Below are 19,955 nucleotides of genomic sequence, written 5' to 3'. Positions count from 1 at the left end.
AATGCCTTTGGTGATCCCCTGACTTGAGCTTTACATTTGTGGCTTTGAGTGGAATGTCTAAAACTATTGAATGGATTGATATCAATTTGGCACAGACATTCACATCCCCAGAGAGAAGTTCTTATTCTTCACTTTTCATATAGCAGCCATCCTTTCAGGTCAAAAGGTGAAGATTGTACAATACACTAATACTGCTGCACCAAAGCTGCAGCATCGCTAACTCTTAAGATAAGATAAGATAGAGATAATTCCTTAATAGTCCCACAATGGGGAAATTCCAAAAGTCTTGGAATTAGTCTTAGTCTTGTTTGAAAGGTTTGCGATATGATATCTGTATGCCTTTTGTAAATGCCTTTTAAGGTGTGCTTGCACAGTACTCACAGTTATGGGTATGTAAAAGGAAGCCAACTATTGATTCTGTGTGGGAGGGTGGACAGTGGGTAGAGTATCTGGAAACAAAAGCCTCTGTAAAATTGCCTTGTCATTTTATCATAACAAGGAGAGTATAAAAGACGACTCCGGCACGATTATAGGAAATCTTAAGGAAGGGTCAATTTTCTTGAACATCAGTAGGCTCCTTGGCAGGTCTGTCTGAGTTAACATGCGCTTAGTAAAGACTGTGGAGCAGCTACATCTGTCTCTGCCTACCCTGTGGTGACTTGCTCTCTGTTAGGGAAGGAGAGAATTAGGTTACAATTAAGTGTGAGATTGATTAAGCTGCTTTTGGTCCCAAGTAGGAGGTGGTTCCTAATGTAGAAAGTGCATTTATAACACAGGAAGGGTATGAACGTAGACAAACACAAAGGGTATCTCCTGCAGAGTTTGTAACAAGTCTGTAATGCGTAATGTGAGGGTTAGGGTTAGTGACAGATCTGAGAAAATTAAGCAAGCCTTTTGAGAGCAGTGAAAACACTTCTGTGTAATGATGACTTTTTATTTTACTTTATTTCATCTAAATTAATGCTACATTTTGGCCATAAGGTCTGTAACACTGCCAACTAACTTACCAGGTAATTTCACAGGGAGTGAACATACAGGTGACCTTCAGTTAATTGGCTTTCCATAAGAATAGAGAGGAGAAGGAGAAGATCAAAGAGAAAGTAAAATAAAGAAGAAAAGGTGTGTAAAGGGAGGGAAACTGTAATAAGGAGATTTTTTTTTTCACAATGTTATGCAGTATTTAAATACCGGTCAGGAAATGGCTTTACATCTCATAGTGTATTAGATCTGATCTGGTAAAACTCACCAGGAACCAGTGAGAAAATATCAGTATAATAGTAGGAAATTAAAGGAAGTAAGAAATATATAGATATTGTTCATAGATACTGCTTCACTATTCTCCTCTCTAACAAATGTTGATGACCAGTTGGAAATGAATAAATAAACCCTGCATGACCACACAGAAGGCACTTAACCTTTTTTGAAAGGGTAAAATATTTGGTGAGATCTAATTTGTTGATGCTCCACATTCGGGTGACAGTAAGTAGAAGTTCAACTGAATGTCTCAGGCCAGTTGTTTCAATCTCAACACATTATTTTAACCCTAAATCAGACCTCATTTGAAAAAACATTTAACCCCTTAGTCCTGTGAAGGGCTGATGTTCCTGTTTTGTTTTAGTTTTTTTAAATATACTTTTTATTAAGTTTCTATTGAAAAAGATCACATACACTAAAAAGACGAAAAAAAAACATGAAAAGATCATTTTCCCTAGGTTTCTGGAATACACACATATGTGGTGGATGGTCCTGGGGGTCCTTTCCAAGAAAACTTTTAATACAAAATATGTCATTTCAAATCATTTTGGACCATTATTATTGCACACTCTGTGTAAAAAAGGTTGAAATCTAGAGCAGATAATCAAAAAGCTTAAAGACAAAACTTGCTAAAGCAGTCCACTGGGGATCAACTAGATCTGTGGAAAGTCATTTAGCTTGTTTTGATATTCTCTACATTGATTTTACATTCATTTGGCTTGGGTGCTGTGCATAAGCCTTATAATGCTAGTAAAAAAAAACCTGTTAAAATGACTGCAGAGATTATTCAGGATTATTCATGTTTGCTTTTTGTGTCTTTATTGACCTAATATACAGCTTTTGACATTTATCTGTAAACATTAATATAAAAAATAAAATGCCACAAAGAAAATTACTTAAACTATTCTTCTTCTATTGATAAGAAGTAAACAGTTTTAACAGTGGCTTTTTACAAATATCTTTTTAAGCTAAAACTCCTGCCTGTGAACATTTGATTTGGTAGATGAGCTCCAGGACTCTTCTATAGGGGAATTTGGAGGTGGAGGTCCATTTGATATTCAACTATTACTACTTAAAGCCTCTTATGATGTCCAGCTGTGTTTTTCCAAACGTTAGGATGTGAGGAAGGCCACTTTAATCACTGGTCAATTAAAGAACAGCTTTTGGAGTGTGACTTTGTCATGACTAGCACGATCCAAGACAGTGCTGCAGGCTCAGCTAGAAAACATTAGTGTATAATCACCATCAAGCATAAAGTTACTGGACACATAGGTAGTAATGACATGCAGTATAAGTCAACTTTACATAGGCTGAAAACTTACTACCTTTTCTGCCTGACTTCCATCGTAATCTAAAGCACAGGGGAGATATTTCCTAGGGTTACCCCCTTCACTGTTTCAGCAGTTGGGAAACAACACACAAGACTCTTATGTGGTCTTGAGAAACTGCAGCATTTTTTAACTGACACACTGTAATCTAAACTGTAGATTTTCTTTAACTTTTTCCTCTGCTACGCTTGCAATCACCGTCACTTTTTGGCGAGTTGTATTTTTTCTTTTCTCAAACACACATTATGCACTGCTCTTTCCTTAATGGAGTAACACTTCTCTTATAACAGTACCTTCCACATAGATGTCCTTTGAAGAATGAGCAGAGGGAGTTAGTAAACCATAGGATGTGATTGTGCTTGCCCAAAATACAAGTGAAAATAGCCCGCTGATATTAATGATCGGGTGAAATTTTAGGGGCAGCACACATAATTTGGCAGCAGCAGAACACTAGAGAGCTTTTAATCTTAAAACAATACAGTTGGTGTTGAGTTAAAACCTTTTTATGTATATTTTTCATGACATATTCTTTCATATTCAACAGATACAGACATTTAAACTGTAGTGAAAGGTGTATATATTGCTGGTTTAATGTTTATATGACTGTATCAATTACTGTTGACTTTCTGTATCAATCATTATTAAAGCTGCACTGATAATTTTGTGTTTAACATGTTCAATGATGTGCCAGGTGTTTCTTATGTTATCATGTTTCTGTTTTTAAAGATTCATGATGCTGCAATATTTCTATTCCATTACTATTATATTTGTATCACTGCAGCTGTTGCATTCTGGTCTGTTGCCTTTCTAAGCACATAGCATTGTATCATCCCAAAACCATGTCAGCCAAACTTAAGTCGGGTGATTAATTTTATTCCCCACTTGGACTAAAACTCGCATGGTGGTGTTGTAAGCCAAAAATGCAATCACTGGACAGCATCTTTGTGACCATTCACCAATCCAGGAACTTTAACTCAAGCCCAGCCCACTCTGCACATTCAGACCAGACTGCTTGTATTGGAACCATTTTGTTGACAGGGCTTTCCTTCCAGTTTTTATAGTCCCTGGCCAACAAAAGAAAAAATGATGTGATATATTAATGCCTACCAAAAGTAGCTGCTTTGTAAAACTTGCCAGATAATGGACCACATTGAAATGACAATAATAGATGCAGACCTCCCGCGTCCAAACAATGCATAAAAGACTTGAGCAAAGTTTTGAGGCGACATAGTAATTTTAATTTCAATGGCCTTAACAGAAAACAGTAAATATTTAGAAAATCACTCACCCTTGTCCATAAAGCACAAAAACACATTGTTATCTGTGAAGCTGTGCACCGGCAGAGAGATTCAGTACACCTGTACAATCTAAAGCAGTCCAGTAATATGGTCATTTGTAGGCCCTATGTAGTGGTGGTTTTGTATTGGACTGCATTATGTTAAAATATCTTACTAATGTTTTGCCTCCATTCCCTTACATAAGGGATTTCACACAATTGAAATCCCGCCATCAGGTTAAAAGCAAGGGAACCATAGGTATAGATCTGACTGAAAATACCTTACTTGTGTTTCCTTTTGAATTTTAACTCTCTGCGCCAGTCAGTCAGCCTTGCCTCTATGAAAGGCCAGTCTGGATCTGCCTTTCAATCGATGTTGTGACAGATCTACCTGTTCACACACACTGTTATGCTGTCTGGCATGGTGCAAGAACATAATAAGTTTTTCTTCACCCCGTGTTTCTTTTCTGCAAGGTGTTGGGTTTGTTTGTCTCTCCCAGCCCAGTTCATAACACATGATGCTTGTATGCATACAGACAGACATCTACAAGACTAAACCTGTCCTCTATATAAAATGTAGAACATATTCTATATATATGTATTGCAAAACTGTGTTATTAGTTTGTCTAAAATGCTGCTTCCAGAGTTATCTATGTGGAGTAGCCTGTATGTGTATATTTGTGTTTTATAATATAAAAATTGGTGATTTACTTTGGCTACTAAAAATGGGTTAATTAAAAAATAACACAACTGAATCTAACTGAAAATGTAATTTTATAAACACAATAGCCCTTTTTCACAGCCGCCATTTAAACATAAAATAATAAGGTGAACACAGGTGTGACCAATGATATTACTTGAGGTTTGGTTCCATTTAGTGTAGCACAGCCTTTCCAGGGAGCCAACATGCACAATAGCAGCACCCTGACTCTGTTTGACCTGAATGGAACAGAACCTTAATTAGTATGATTGCTAACACCAGTGTTTATCATACCATTTCATGTCGTAATAGCTACTTTAAAAAAGGTCTGTTTGCAGCACAAATTCTCAGTAAGCTAGTTCAACTGTTAATTTTTGTTACTTACCCTGTTGCATAATCAGCAGCTAATTTGTCTTTTTCCCCTATGTTTCTCCTTGCTTTTGTTATGGGAAGCATTTTCTAAGCTTGGCTTGTCACCAAGAGGCCTTCATTTGGTTTTAATTGTATTGATCATTGTCAATGTCTACCAATGAAAAACAAACTAAAATCCAAGTGAAAATTAGTTAAAACTGATTTTACTTTTTTAAAAATCTATTACTTTTGAGTAAAAATTGGCAAACAGAAAAGAATTAGCCTGTATTCACCTGGGACTGCATGAGAAGATATAAGATGACATGACAAATGTCAGTCTTGAACTGAACTTGAACTGAACTGACAGGTGCTTCAAGCCACAGAAAACTTGACTGACAAATTTACAGCTTTATGGATATGAAGTACAGACCTCTGAGATATAATTTGTTGTCCTTCAGATAGTTAATATAGTCAGATTTAACTTAGAATACTGTGTTAACATAGAGTATATGTCTGTAGTCAGTAAAAGAGGGTGGATTGAAACTGAAGTAGTAATTTCTCACTGTCTGCTTTCTCTCTGTGTTGCTCTAATTGCTCTTGTGGCAATGCATAACACACACTCGGTCCCTGATACGTTTCAAATTTGCAAAAAAAAAAAAAACTATATTACATATAATTAACTGATGGTATTGCTGCAAGAATAACAGTGATTGCTTTAACAGACTCATCTCAATTTTGACTAAACACAGGCTGGTATTTCTCAGCCTCTTCCACTTGAATTGCAACACAGCTTGACAGCTCAGTAAAAACCTCAGAGCCCTTTGATCATGATATGCTTATTTCGGCATTGCTCCAATCCAAGAGGGGGTCCCGCTTTAGTTACAACTCGAGTAAGATAGAGCTGAAAAAGATGTTAGAGCAACTTCACGGGGTATTTCTCAGTCTCCCTCGATCTAACTTTCCTGTCCGCTCAGATCACAGATACATACTGTTAAGTAAAAGATACAGTAGATAAGGGACAGAGAGAAATCACGAGTACTGAGCAAGTTGCCATGTGTCTGAGTGAGAGAGCGGCACGCTGATAGAGGAGGGTCAGAGAAGAGTAAAGTTTTGATATCTAAAACTTTCAGAAGCAGATTTGTGTTCAGAAATGAAGCTTGGGTAAACATGTCCAGAAATCAGACCTTTAATTCCACATTAATCCTCTTTACTGCAGCCCTGTCCATGGCTGACACGGTTGCCCCATGGAAAAGCCTGCTACCGGTTTGGAACACTGACTTTGAAGTCTGATGTTTCTATCGGGGTCCTCGAGTAGTTATCACATGGTAGCTTTCCCTCGGCTCTTCATGGGATTAAAAACTCTTGTTTGTTACAGTATATTTCTTCTTGTACTTCCTATTTGGAAGATACAAGATGGTTTTCACCAGTATTGTAACCAGTCATTTTTGATCAGAACTCTTGTTGTGTTGATCCAATCAGAACAGCATTGTTCTTTAAGGAATTAGTAAGCCTCTACTTGGTGGATTTTTGCCACAATGAAAATCTCAGCTCAGCTTTATGTAGATTTTACATTCATGCATGTTAAGACTCATCGACATCATGGTGTGAATAATGATCTAAAACAACAAAAAGCAAAGCCTCTTGGATAAGTTATAAATGTCTTTAAATCCACAACATGTTATTTTGTGTGTACAAGTTAATGTGTTTGCTTATTGAGTCAAGAAATTTACAGAATATTTATTTTTTATACCCTCTGGGTTTTGTATGATAGAGATGGCTCACACTTAACAAAAAATATGAAATCAGTTTCTATGCTTCGTCTTTAGTCAGTATCAACATATTTTACTGCAGCCATGATTTTCTTAAAAATAATGTTTGTTCTCCAACAAAAGGAGGGAATTACTCAAAGCTTGAGCTTTTGCCCATTGTATCCAAAGCAACAACCAAAGGTAATCGTTTCAATTCAGAGACAAAGAAAGCAAAGAGATGTGTAAGCGTGTGTGCGTTTGATTAGAAGAGTTTCAAAGAGTGCTGCAGTAAGAGTTTGGTGACGCTTCAAAATGATGAATGATTTAATTTCATGTTTTGTTCTGCCCTTTGAACAGTTTTATTTTGTGAGTATTTATATTACCCTAAAAATAAATTGCAATACAGCAACGGCAGGAAAACATTGCACATTGCATCTAATTCTTTATGGTTTGCTTCCTACGGTACTTAGTCATATTGCTGTTTCACTTTGCCACAAGGTATAGACTGAGAAACCAGGGTGATGTACCAATATGTTGCTTCACTGCTTAGACCAGGTCAAGGGCTTTTCTTATTACCCAAATTTCCACAACAAGTAACGACCACACACCCCCTACGGTATGATATTGTAGGCTTGTGCAGGTGTGTGCGGAGTGCATTTATAGAGCCATATGTATGTTTGAGCAAGTTTGCCTTTCTATGACTCTGTATATCATCTGTTCTTGGTACTAAAGCACTAGAGCACTCGATGACTCATCAAACCTCATGCAACAGGGGAAAACCCACCCATCCACACACAAATACACACACACACACACACATCCATTGTGAATGCAGAAAAAAGTCTGGCCCTAGCGATTTTGGCTAGCCTCTCTTTAACAATGCGGCATGACTTGGCACATGCTGGGCTGCTGTTCCCCCTTTGACTGCTGGGATTGGTCTGCTTATTGTGAGCCCTCTGCTGCACATCACTTTTGATTTGTGTGTGCAGCGCAGGGTTCTTTTAAGTGGTTTCCTGTATAGTGAACACAGATACACACGCACACACACTCAAATCTCTGGGGACAGCAACACCTGCCTGCAGATTCATATCCTGTAAACCCCAGGAAACAGAAAGACAGGAGTGCTTGTTGTGTTTTGTCACGCTTTAGATCAGGAGCAAAGAACGAAACCTGCCTTGAAGCCCTTGGAACCAAGCCCGAAAAGATGTGCATGTGCAGGTGTTGAAAGTACAGGTTGTTTACCCACAATTCTGATTAAATGCTCCAGGAATAAAGTAATGTATAACATAGCACCTGCATTAAGTGTTATTCTGTGTATTGTCGCCCCTTTATCATCCATTCTGTCATTCTTTCTCCTCCTTCAGACATCCGGGGTTTGCAAACCTTTATGGACCAGGCGTCTCGGCTGGGTCTGGATGTTTCCTTGCAGAGGGTGGACCGCAATGTCAGTCGAGTCTTTTCTGACCTCTTCAACACGATGCGTACTGAGGAGCTCAACCGGTACCGGGACACTCTGCGGCGGGCTGTGCTGCTCATGAGCCCTCGAGGTGCACAGGTGTTCATCCACCAGGTGGGTTGCATATCTGCATGAAGGGATCAGCAACGTAAGCAGAGAAGCAGTGAAAGAGCAAGACAGAAAACAAGCATTTATTTAATGATGATTATTCAAGATGATCACCCATGAATGGAAGCATACATTCTTTGTACCCCAAATCTGACAGCTGATCAAACATTTCATTAGTAAGTGTATAGGATTAGGACTAGCAGTGAAGTTGCACATTGCAACAATTTGAATTCAGTTTAGCCTTCCCAAATCCTGTACGATAAACTAGGGTAGTTGTGAAACTTGCGAAAGGCCCTATCTAGACCCATTGTTTGACTTGTTTGTTCAGGGCTACTGGTTCAACAAGGTGGCCCCTATGAATATTATATTCCATTTCTGCCAACAGATGCTCCTAAATATCACACACTGGACCTTTAATAAAATAACTGAGTAATAGGAGATAATTTGCCTAGTTTTCATTGGGAAATATTCTGCATCAAATGTTACAAATATCTATAACAGAAACACTACATCCATTCAGCCTTTACTGTACTGCTAGTGAAGGGTGGTTTGTTTACTGTACAGATCAGCAGCACTGCATATAACCCCAGGCAAAGTTCAAACAAAGTCAAAGTCACATGTGTGTAGCCACAGAGGATTTGCATCATCCTTAGCTCATACTATCATAACTTGGAAGCTTTTACTAACCTTGCTCCTTCCATGTCATGTTTGCTAATTATAGCAGTTGGAATCAGGGGAACACGTAGGAGTTAATGCATCCAACTCTCCACTTCAGTGCACATATTTTCCTCTTTCATTGCACCTTGCTAAGTTCAGAGTTCATTCATTCAGCTGTCTTCTCCTCAAAACCATTTAAACAAGATGAACTGCTGTGTCATAATCAACCTAAAAACCAGTAAACTAAAAATAATTGGGATATGTTTGTCTATGTTCTCCTCACTCAGGGCAGCCAGAAGTGAAAGGTTTTCCTTTAATCATCTGCAGGGGTTTTACTCATGATAACCACTCGGTGAAATCATGTTGAATAATAATATACTGTAGTGCTTTGGCATGATTGAAGAACTGACTTGCGTGGCATTGGCAGTGTTGGAGATGGTAACATAAAAGTGCGCTGAGTAGCTTGTTCTGCCCAGCAAACACGTCGCAGCCTGACACTTAATCTTCTTTTTCATCTGGCAAGGACAGTGACACACTGATAAAACACTAGAGATTTTCCAACTCAAATGAAAAATTTGGACTGCAAATACAGGGCAGCAGACAAAAGGTTGTTAAAATATGGTTGTAGATAAAATTCACACACCCATTTAACAGTAACAAAGCTCTGCCAAGGAGGTTATGTTTTCTGTGCTGTTGGTTTGTCTGTCAGCAGGGTTATGGAAAAACTACTGGCCCGGTTTTCATAAAACTTGGTGGAAGGATGAAGCATGGGGCCAAGACAGAACCCATTCAATTTTGGAGTGGATCCAAAACATAGGGCGCATACACAAATTATTTTTTACTTTCGTGACATTGCGAGATAGGTCAAGACTACAGAGACTGTGAACCAACGAGTTTGGTTTTTAGAATTAACTAAGGATATCCTGATCCGATCTCAACAATCAGTATCAGTGCCGATCAAGGCAGTTTTTAACTGATCGGTATTGGCTACACTGAGCTTTATTGATCCGTTCTGATCTTTTTTTACGCCAGCTGTCACACAGCTGTTTTTAATCACAAAGCTTTTATGCACGGTGCAGCCATCGTCAGCTCTCTCTGTCTCTTTCCTCCACTCTAAACTCGGTGTCAGTGTGAGAGCAGAGGCAGCCAGAGACATCCGACACAACCACAGTCAACATGCCACTGCAAGTACCACAAACAAAAAGCCAATAAAGGTAATGAATTAATGTAATTTGCGCAAAAGATGTACAGACAACGGGAAAAAAACACTCAGCAGAAGGCTAAAAGTTAATTCAGGCAACTCAGGCAAAGGATGAACCATAGCACCAAACAGGGAAGAGAGAAACTCCCTCCAGACAGCAACAAGACCAAAAGATTACAGACTGTTGATGCAATACAGACAATTGCAATATGCAATACAATTTAATTGACAAACATATACACTGGATTGATTTTTATAACTTTAATGTACTTGAAATGTGCACTACGCACTGTATTATGTAAAGAATAAGTATCGGACAAGGACTTGGTATCGGCAGATACCCAATATTAAATTATTTGGATCAGGTGCTAAAAAAACTTGATCGGAACATCTCTTAGAATTAACATTAAAAAGCATTTGGCAACTATGATATGTCTGATGTGCATTTGAAAAACATGAGATCCACACATTTCTTATCATTTGAATCTGCATAAGGACCCTGGATTTCTAGAAAAAATACAAAAATTTAAAGATTTGGCTTCTGTTAAATGGCCATTTACAGTTAATAGACATTAGTATTCTGCTTTTAGCCTATACTTACCACATACCAATACCACATTCCTGAAGGTTTCTTGCTTACAAATTAATGACTGTAAAAACATAAAAACAAATATTGTATCAAGCCCAATGTTTCTGTTTTGGGTTTATTTCATTTTCTTGTTCACAGAACACTGACAATGTATTTTCTTTCTTTTCATGGTGGAGAACCTTTTCACATTTACTGTAAAGTCACCTGCAATGAAAAAGAAAGACTAAACTTAAGCTCTGAGTTATGACAATTCTGTAGGCCACTATAACTATACTTATCCATCTTCCTTAGTGAAGATGAGTTTGTGCTAGAGTATAGATATAGGGAACTAAAATGTTGCAATGATGTTGCATTGAATATGCATATAAATGTTATAATATAAATATATAAATGCTTTATAAAAGTAGTATTAAAATACGTCCCAGTGTGTTTCTTTATTGCATTTGGAGCTCACTTGCATTTAAAAATCACTGGAGTGAGAGAGAATGACATTACTGTGCCATATGTCCTATAGTCCTGTCTATAATGAACTTATTATCTTAAAACCTTGAAGATTCCACATGACATACTGTATACATGTGATTGCCTCTGTGTCTCAGAAAGGTTTTACTCTTGATAGACTTCTGTTTCGCTCTTTATATCTATTGTGCTGACTCATTCAATCTTTTTATATATTGTGAGCAAATACCATAGAAAAAAGTCTAAACTAACAATAGGTCAACACCTGACATGTATTCTAGTTAGTTTCATGTAAATGCTACAGTATTAATCTAAAAGTGAAGGACTTGTATTCAGATAAATCAGTTCACAGGTTGAAAGTATACCAAGGCTTTCAAGCTTCATTAATGACATACTCCTTTGATCTTTCCCTGTAGTCAATGAATTCTGTTTTAGTACACATAGACACACACACACATACACAAACTACTGTAGACATCTTTCATTCTCATATGTTTGCATTTAATCTCACAATTATATTCTTTATCATTCCTTATACAATTAACATAAGACATCTTGGGGACTAAGAAATAAGCACAGCCTCACATTCAGCAGAGTGCCCAAATGCTCCTGTGAATATGTTAATATATTAAAAGTGGTGGAGATTTGTTAATTCATCAAAGCTTCATTAATACCTTGGTAACTGTTGTCAGAGAGCGTACCAACTCCCCACCAGAGTTACTGGGGGGAGAAAATGTAAATATGCTAATATCTGAATGGAGAATGATGATGATGCCTTGGAGAGTTAAGTACTCATGAACTGGTTCAGCACAAGAGAAAAAAAGTAAAGTTGCCATGGTGATAGAAGTCGACAGAATGCTGGATCAAAAAATCATCACAGGCGACTTTTTTTTGTGAGGGTAATGTAAATGTTAAGAAATGTGGTCAAATAAAGAGGATTAGTGGTATTAGTGGTCGCAATGATTTGTGCATTGTGAGTGAAACTATATGAAATTGATCAGCTGTGCCAGGGTAACACTGTTTACCACAGAGACCCACTCTGTTTTCCACTCTTTTCTGTATTTGTCATCTGTGCATTTCAGAGTTTGTTCAGCTCTATTATTTTCTCTTCCTCTCTTCTGCTCTGCCCCACTCTGTGCTTATTCATTTACTTTACCTATAAACGAAAGCAAAGTCATCCAAGATGACCACAAAGAGATGCAAAATAATACAAGACACAAAAAAAATGCAGAGATGCAAAATTATCACAAAACAACAACACAAAGCAGCCATGAGGAGATGCAAAATGGCCACAAAGAGATGCCAAAAAACTACGCAGAGAAGCAAAGTGACTACAAAGACACAAAACGGTTATAAAAAGACACAGAATGACTACGAACAACTCTTCTTTGTCTGTCTATCTTGCTCCTGTGTTGGGAATGTGGGACGTTTTTTACATGTCTGTGCCCAGGGGCCCATTTCTCATAATCTGTCTATGCCTTCTTATTCCTCTACAAGGTCAGATGGGGATGAGGGAAAAATGTCCCAGTATGCATTGGGCAGATTAAAGAGAGGCACCTTTGTCAGGCCGACAGTTCATCAAAGGACTAATATAGCCAAACGATATTCATAATCATAATAATTCCAAGTTCTTAATGCACTTAACTAACAGTAAAAGGCATAAGTACTTTAGCAAAAATTATCCTAAGTCACATATTCTATTCTGATCATGCTCTACTTCCCTGAATAACATATTCTGTCACAAGTCAGTTGTCACTTCTACAGTCTACTCTCAGGCCACAGTCATTTCTCATACTTTGAACAAGATGCATATGTAATTGACAGTGTCTGCAGTTTTATGCTGAAATTCTGGGCTCTTGTTTTCTCCCGTCCAGACAGTTGCCATCTCGCCTCTCGTTCATTTTGGCCATGAGAGGATGTAGCGTCTTCTGTCAGCTTTAGTGTCGCCTCGTTCCTGACACCCAACTGCTCTCTTTTCCCTTCATGGCAGTTGAACTTCACTTGAGTCACGCGAGCCTTTTAGAGGGCCATAAAGTGGAATTTTAAGCTTTCAACTGTCTGATTCGTATGTCCTTGGGTTGTATTAGTGAGCATTTGCTAAATCACTTACATAAAACGATGCACATTTAGGTACAAAAACTTGACACTCTTTATGAGTTACCAAAGTCACTCTCCAATTAATTGTCAACGGTGCAGCTCCAAGCTATATATCTTGAAGACACCTAAATTAGATTTTTGGCTCTCTGGGTTCTGGCTTTGGGAGATAGTCATTCATTTTCACCAACATTGATTAAAATGCTTTAAGGAATTGAAATACCTGTACTGAATGTGAATTCTTAAAATGAATAGTACGCTATAATGGTAAGACTGATACATGTAAACATTAAATATATTTTTTAGATTTAGAGTGTATTAATAATAGGAAGCTTTTCCCGGTTGTAGTTAAAGATTAAGTCTCATGTGGAGACCTTTGTCTGTATTGGCTTTTGTAAAGTAACATAAATTAAATGTTTCCTTATTCTCATATTCTATTGCATTTGCTCTCTCTGTGACAGTAGCTTCCTAAAGGTGTTGATGTGAAGGGAAACAGAATGGGCTGTGTCAGCTGGCAGCCAGCTCTGCAGGCCAGTTGATGGATGGAGCAGAGAGGCTCGGTGAGGTCTGCCTCCTGTGCAGCCGCTACACCAAACTACAAGAGTGACAAGCACTGCTGCCTGCTGCCAGTGAACGTGTGAGAGAGAAAGAGATGCTGCACAGGGTGGCAGGAGGCTAAAGAGAGGAAGACAGGAAAACAGAGTGAGAGAGATAGAGAGCACAAATAAGAGGGATACAAAAGCAGAGAGAGAAGTAGAGGACAGGGTGAGATGGATGTAGGGAGGAAAGGTCAAAGATGAGAAAGAGATGGGGGAGCTAGAAGGGGCTCCTCCAACATAATAAAGCACCTCTGTATGAAACAGTAATGGGTGGAATCTAATGGAAGAGATGGCAGTGAAAAGAGACAAAAGAGATGAGTGCTGAGCTACTGGCACTGAGTATGGTATCCGACAGACAGTAGAAAAAGATTTTAAAGCCAGTGGAAAAGATGGCTTTTGTTTTAAGAGATAATTAAGGGATGGATTTTGACAGCTGTAAGCATTTTAATGTGTATGAAAGTGTGAACCCAGGTTGCACATCTAATGTGGAAAAGATGAAAACTTGTTCACAGTTTTATCCTACAGTTCTCCCCCTGTGACAGTTAAAATTAACTGAATTTTTTTTAGGAAAAAAAACTGCATCTTCTTCCAGCTAAAACTACATTGTACTATGTTACCATAGCTTCTTTTAAACTTTATTGACTCACCAAAACTCACAGATCAACAGACAACATTTTAAAATACTAACTGCACAGAAAAGGTCATAATTCTCAAACTTTACTGTTATTATTAGACTTTCTTATTGTTAGTAGTAGTATTAGTATTAGTAGTAGTAGTAAAAAAAATGGGACTCCTTTTTTCCTGTATATTGTGTTTTCCATCCTGACTAAAAGCGATGTTTAAAGTAGACATGCCCAGCAGTGTCAGCAGGGCTCTGTGTGAACTGGAGGATTCAAGACATAGATTACCTTCACCTGTTTGACTGGTGGTATGGATTACTGCATTTTTCTCATGTCTTCTTTTAAGATGTAGCTGGTGCTCTTGAGTATTTAGCTTTTTTCCTCATTCTGCCACTTTTTGCACTATCTCTGCCAACTCAAACATCTTGTTTAACATCCAAATAACTATTTAAAAGGGAAGGACGCAATGTGAATGCCATCGCTAAGCAAATATACTGGAGCTGTTTGTGTACTCTTTCAAGGTCAGGTCTGCTATTCAGCAGAACTGTGGCATGAAACCTACTTTTCCTTGCTTGCTTTGTTGCCAGAATTGCTTCAGATAGAGTTAAACAAATCTGGCTTGATGATTAAAGTGATTTATTTCAGTAAAAGATTATTTGCAGATTTCTGTTTTGTCCACTCACTTTTTTAATGACTTTGCTTTATCTCTTTTCTGAACGACAAGAAAAGCATAGAAGGGACTTTAAGAACATGTTTGACTGCATGGCAGACGAGGTTGCAGTGTTGGAAACAGATTCACTTGTCAAGAATTGAGACCATGAATCGCTGATTAAAAATGGACCCTTGTGACACTTGAGTGTGAGATGTAATAAACACATTTGCCCTTGCTAGGAATTGTGTTTTGATGCCAAGGACTCTTCCGTCTTATTGTCACAAACACTTGTGGATGGTGATTTAAAAGCGGCCCGAGTTGACATGCTATTATGGGGTGCTTTGGAAAAAGACAGCAATGATGGCTTTTCTTGCTTGGGGAATTCAGTGCCATTGACATGACAGCTTGTGGGGCACAACACAGACACACACACTACTCATAGAAGCATGCAAGTCTCACACACGCAGACTTCACCCACATCTTTCTGACATGAAAGCCCTAGCTGCCTCTTGGCAGTAAGGACTCACTTTGTAACTTTTCTGTGTCCTTCACAATTGTTTTGTCAACATCAGAGTGTCACAGGTATAAAAGTCTATAGAAAGGAAGAATATTTGAAGATTGTGTCTAGTTTAACATGAAGATGACAGGGTGTGTAGAACATTTTTAAATGTTCCAATAATAGACTGCAGACTTAGAAAATGTGTAGGAAGAGTATAAAATAATTTGTTCACTCTCTATGTGCCATATTTTCAATTCAAATGTTATTCCTTATTATCATACATACAGTAGAGGTCTAAAAACAATTTCCCACCTACAACACCTCTCAGCAGTAAGAGCTTATATTCCCTGAGTCTAGATTGTCTCCATTAATTGTGCCCAGTACTTTTTTGTTTGCTTATTTTTTCAGTTTTTAACCAGTTTTTATTGTTGCTCAATCTTTTGACAGCATTTCTGAGGTCCCACTAAGATATAATTTGACATAAAAAATGATCATAATCATTAGATTCTTGTAGCTATGCTTATTTTCCATGGTCTGTTTCTCACATTTTTCAAAATATTTTTGCACAGTTGTGTCTTGGCACCTGGACTTCCACTCCTCTCTCAGACGGAATAAAGCTGGCCATGACCTGGAAGAGTTTATCCCAGCATGACTCATTAACCTGACACAGAGCGCTTGGTGTTGGTGCAGGGGAGCGTAATGCTGGCACAAACAACATCCTTTGCATTCATGCACACACACAGAAGGATGCCCAAACACATGCACACCTTCATTGCATCACCCCTCATTCCTTCCCCAGATCCATCACTGCCAGTTCTGTCTACACCCCCTCCCTTAGTGCTAATGAGTGAGGCCAGGTATAATTACAAAGCTCCAAAAGTACTTTCCAGCCTGATTTTTTTTAACACCCTAGAAAAACACACTTACAGCCACCCAGAAGATTCAATTAGAGTGGCCCAGAATACAAATGAAGGCCATGGTGTGTTATTGGTTGAGTGGCATCATTTGGAATCAAAGGTTGGTTGAGTTTATAGAGGTGACAACCAAAGCAACACATTAGAGAAGGCCAGTACTTAGCAGGGAGAGTGCAGATAAAGTTTTAAATAGAGGACATATGAGACATTATACAGTATCAAGATTATCTGTGCTGTATACACAGACAATGGGTGCAGTCAGGGATTTTAATGTTTACTCATTGCATTATTCTTTAGACGAATATCCTAGTACATACTAGTTGACGGGTGACGTCCCCATTTTTAATACATAAAACATATTTTAGGTCCAGTTATGCTACGGTTGGACTTAGCAGTCAGTCTAAATGCTTCACTCAATAGAGACTGAGGATTTTCTCTTTTGTTGCTAAAACTGGGTGTAAACAATTAGAGAGTTTAATGCAAAGTCTTTAGGTAGCTGACATGTAGAAGTCGTGTGCTTGTAAACCTTATCGTACCATATAATGTTGCTTGTGATATCCATTTTTAGTGTTTTAAAGGTATTTCTGTTAAAAAGTGATTAGATGTATCTGCAGTTTGTTTCAGTACAGACGAGAATGGAGGGAGAGCGTTGTTTCAGGTAAGGCGTGTCTTTGAAGTAAGGAGCATAGGTTTGTTTGTTATTACTACTTTTTATTTAGAAAACCTCAGACGATTTGTAGGCACTGATCGTCTGATATCGCAAGACTATACTAGCTCAGGCAGCTCCTTATAAATTACAATATCCTTGCTTTAGGAAGTTCTCACATAATGGAATTTGTGTGTATTTACTACTGTGCATATAATTCCTTTTGAAGTTGCAATATGTGTTATTTGGCTAAGGACAGTGGATACAAACTAGCTTCAGCCAAAAACTCTAAATGGAATGTGTGTGTAAAAAGTGTTAAATGTCACTGCCCATCTTAAAGTCCAATCTCTCTCATTTAATCATAGTACGCAAAATTACCCCCAATTGCCCAAATTTCCAGATTTTTCTTCATAATAGTTCAAATCCTTCTCTATACATAACGGGCCAAGTGTTACTACCATGGGGTACAGACAACCTGCAGTGCACACAGAGAAATCCACTTTGTGCTGAATAAAATTAAAAACTCAACTGCAAACTGTGTTGATGTCTTGAAACTCAACTCTCAACTGTGAGCCAGGAGGGAATTTGGGGAAATATAAAAACACATTACTTTAAGGGGGGTACTTTAGTGATTAAGTATTGCAGTTCCATAAATTTTAAATACTTGCAAGAAACCGATTATAAAAATAATGGTCAGAATCTGTGCAGCAGAGGTCAAAATATACTGCCCTTTTAAGCCCCAAACGGGATCCTACACTTCCTATAATTCAATTCAGTGGCATCTGTTGTTATGCCATCCCAGTCTGGTAATTGCCTGTGTATTTCAAACTCCACATCCCCAGTTTGCAACCCAGGCTTTCTCTTATGAATTTGAATTCCCAACCTTGGCCATCAAGGTTGTTTTCTCAGACTTGACAAAGCTCCTCAAGAGCCACAGAAGATGTTTTGTGTATCTCTAAATAACTAAATACATCCATCAAACACACCAGCAACATGCAGGTTTAACTTTTAGGTTGGTCCAGCATATTAATCCAAGTCAACACATACACATACAGTTAAGCTCATTGAAATCATTTAGAAACATCAATTAGTCCACCAGTGGTATGTTGGAGCACTGGTTACTGGGATGGAGTCATCAGAGCGCTGTAACCTCTAGTGATCATCAACTGAAGGCCAGAGGTGAAGAGGTGTGCGAAGTTTATCTCGTTTACCGTCCACTGGCGTTGCTCCCTCCTGGCTTAACGCTCCCACCTCTGGACCCCTGTCCTCTCCCTCTGACCCTCACTGCTGCTCCTCTATTTCATTTTCCTCCCAATAACAGCGTGACAAATTGAGCCTGCCAGAAAACGATCTATCATTGTCCTACATCTCATCCTCCTCTGCCCTCTGCTCCCTCCTTCTCTCTCTCTCTCTTTGTCTCTTTCCCCCTCTGTCCCTGTTACAGGACATTCCCTCTTTTCCTCTTTATATTTTTCCCATCTTAATGGTTTCGTGTTTCTCTCTACACGAGCACTTTATCTTTCTGCCCTTGCTTTTCCCCCCCATATCCTCATCTCATTTTGTCTCCTCTCTTATTGCACTGTATACTATTGTCTGTGTCTCCATTTCTCTTCCTCTGTTCATTTCTACTCACACGCTCTACAAACTAGTTTTGTTCTGTAATATTCTCTCTCTGTTTGTTCTGTCATCTCTCTGGTTGTGTTACAGACAGATACATTAGGGCATAGATTCATACACAGTCTTTATTCACCTGCAGTAATTTGGTAACTATAATGTATACAGTACACAGTAATAGAACCATATATTTGTAGCAGATGTGTTGTAGTGTGAGTGTCATTTTGAAGCTCATGTATACTCCAACAAAGAATTGAAATCACGTTTCTGGCTTGCAGCAAAACAATTTAGTTTGTGTTACTAAATTCCATTTTTTTCTCCATAATAAGCTAAGCGTTACTACCATGGATGGAGAGACTGTACGCACACGGAGACAACATTAATTGCTTTGCGTGATGAATAAATGCTACAGTTTGACAGGTAAATAATAGATAGCTCCCTCTCTGTCCATGATCAATTAATGGTACCTCGTGGGAGCTGGTGAGAAACTGTCACGTTCTGTGGGCCGTGAGTTTGAAATATTCAGAACGTGTTTGCCTTTGCATACAATATGTTACTTTCAAGAGCACAGCACTTTGTAACAAAGTACTTTATACTCTAACAAAATCTAAATAAAATCACCTCTTCTGGTACATATTTCATGGGAGGGTGGAATAATCAAGAGAAATGGTTGTATATCCAAACTTTGGTATTAAAATTGAAACCGGGGCAGTTGGCAAGCTCTTTACTTGATGGATTGTTATTACTTTCCAAAGTATGAATCATCTGCTGAAGTTAAAGAGCTTTTCATAAATAATTTGCCTTTTCATAAGTAACACTGGAGAATTAAAAGTGTGGTGTATTTGAGGTGATGGCTTATCCCATCACATTAATCAGTGTCAGCGGACTTTGTAAAATGTGGGAAAGGGCCTTCAAAGGGTAAATAACTTAAACACTGTGTAAATGATGATGATGATGATGATGATGATGGTGCTGGTAAAAGAGATTCTCATTATGAGGAAAGTGATAAAAACAACAATACCATATTTGCACCACTGGCACAAAATTGACCAGCCTCCGAGCCTCTGTGATCATTCTGACCATGTCCTTGATGCTTTAGCTCAGTAATACAGTCAAGTGTATAGAACAAAAACCCCTCTCATTTCAGTGGTCCATTTCAGCATCCAAAACAGTCTGGTCTTGACAGAGGG

At 38.3% G+C, this 19,955-nt stretch overlaps 1 protein-coding gene across 1 annotated transcript in view; it reads left to right on the top strand.

Annotated features, from left to right (window-relative positions):
- The window catches only part of grid1a (glutamate receptor, ionotropic, delta 1a), a 220,790-nt gene that overhangs the window by 137,665 nt on the left and 63,170 nt on the right, over positions 1–19,955 (top strand). The window contains exon 4 of the mRNA XM_035663666.1: positions 8,022–8,227. Within this exon, the coding sequence (XP_035519559.1) occupies positions 8,022–8,227 (206 nt within the window). The remainder of the gene's footprint in view (positions 1–8,021; positions 8,228–19,955) is intronic.

The sequence above is a fragment of the Morone saxatilis genome, unplaced genomic scaffold, assembly GCF_004916995.1.
Source record: "Morone saxatilis isolate NCDOM2014 unplaced genomic scaffold, NCSU_SB_2.0 Contig19, whole genome shotgun sequence".
Classification (NCBI taxonomy): Eukaryota; Metazoa; Chordata; class Actinopteri; family Moronidae; genus Morone; species Morone saxatilis.
The sequence above is the reverse complement of the archived record's forward strand: the minus strand, read 5'-3'. Positions and strand labels throughout refer to the sequence as shown.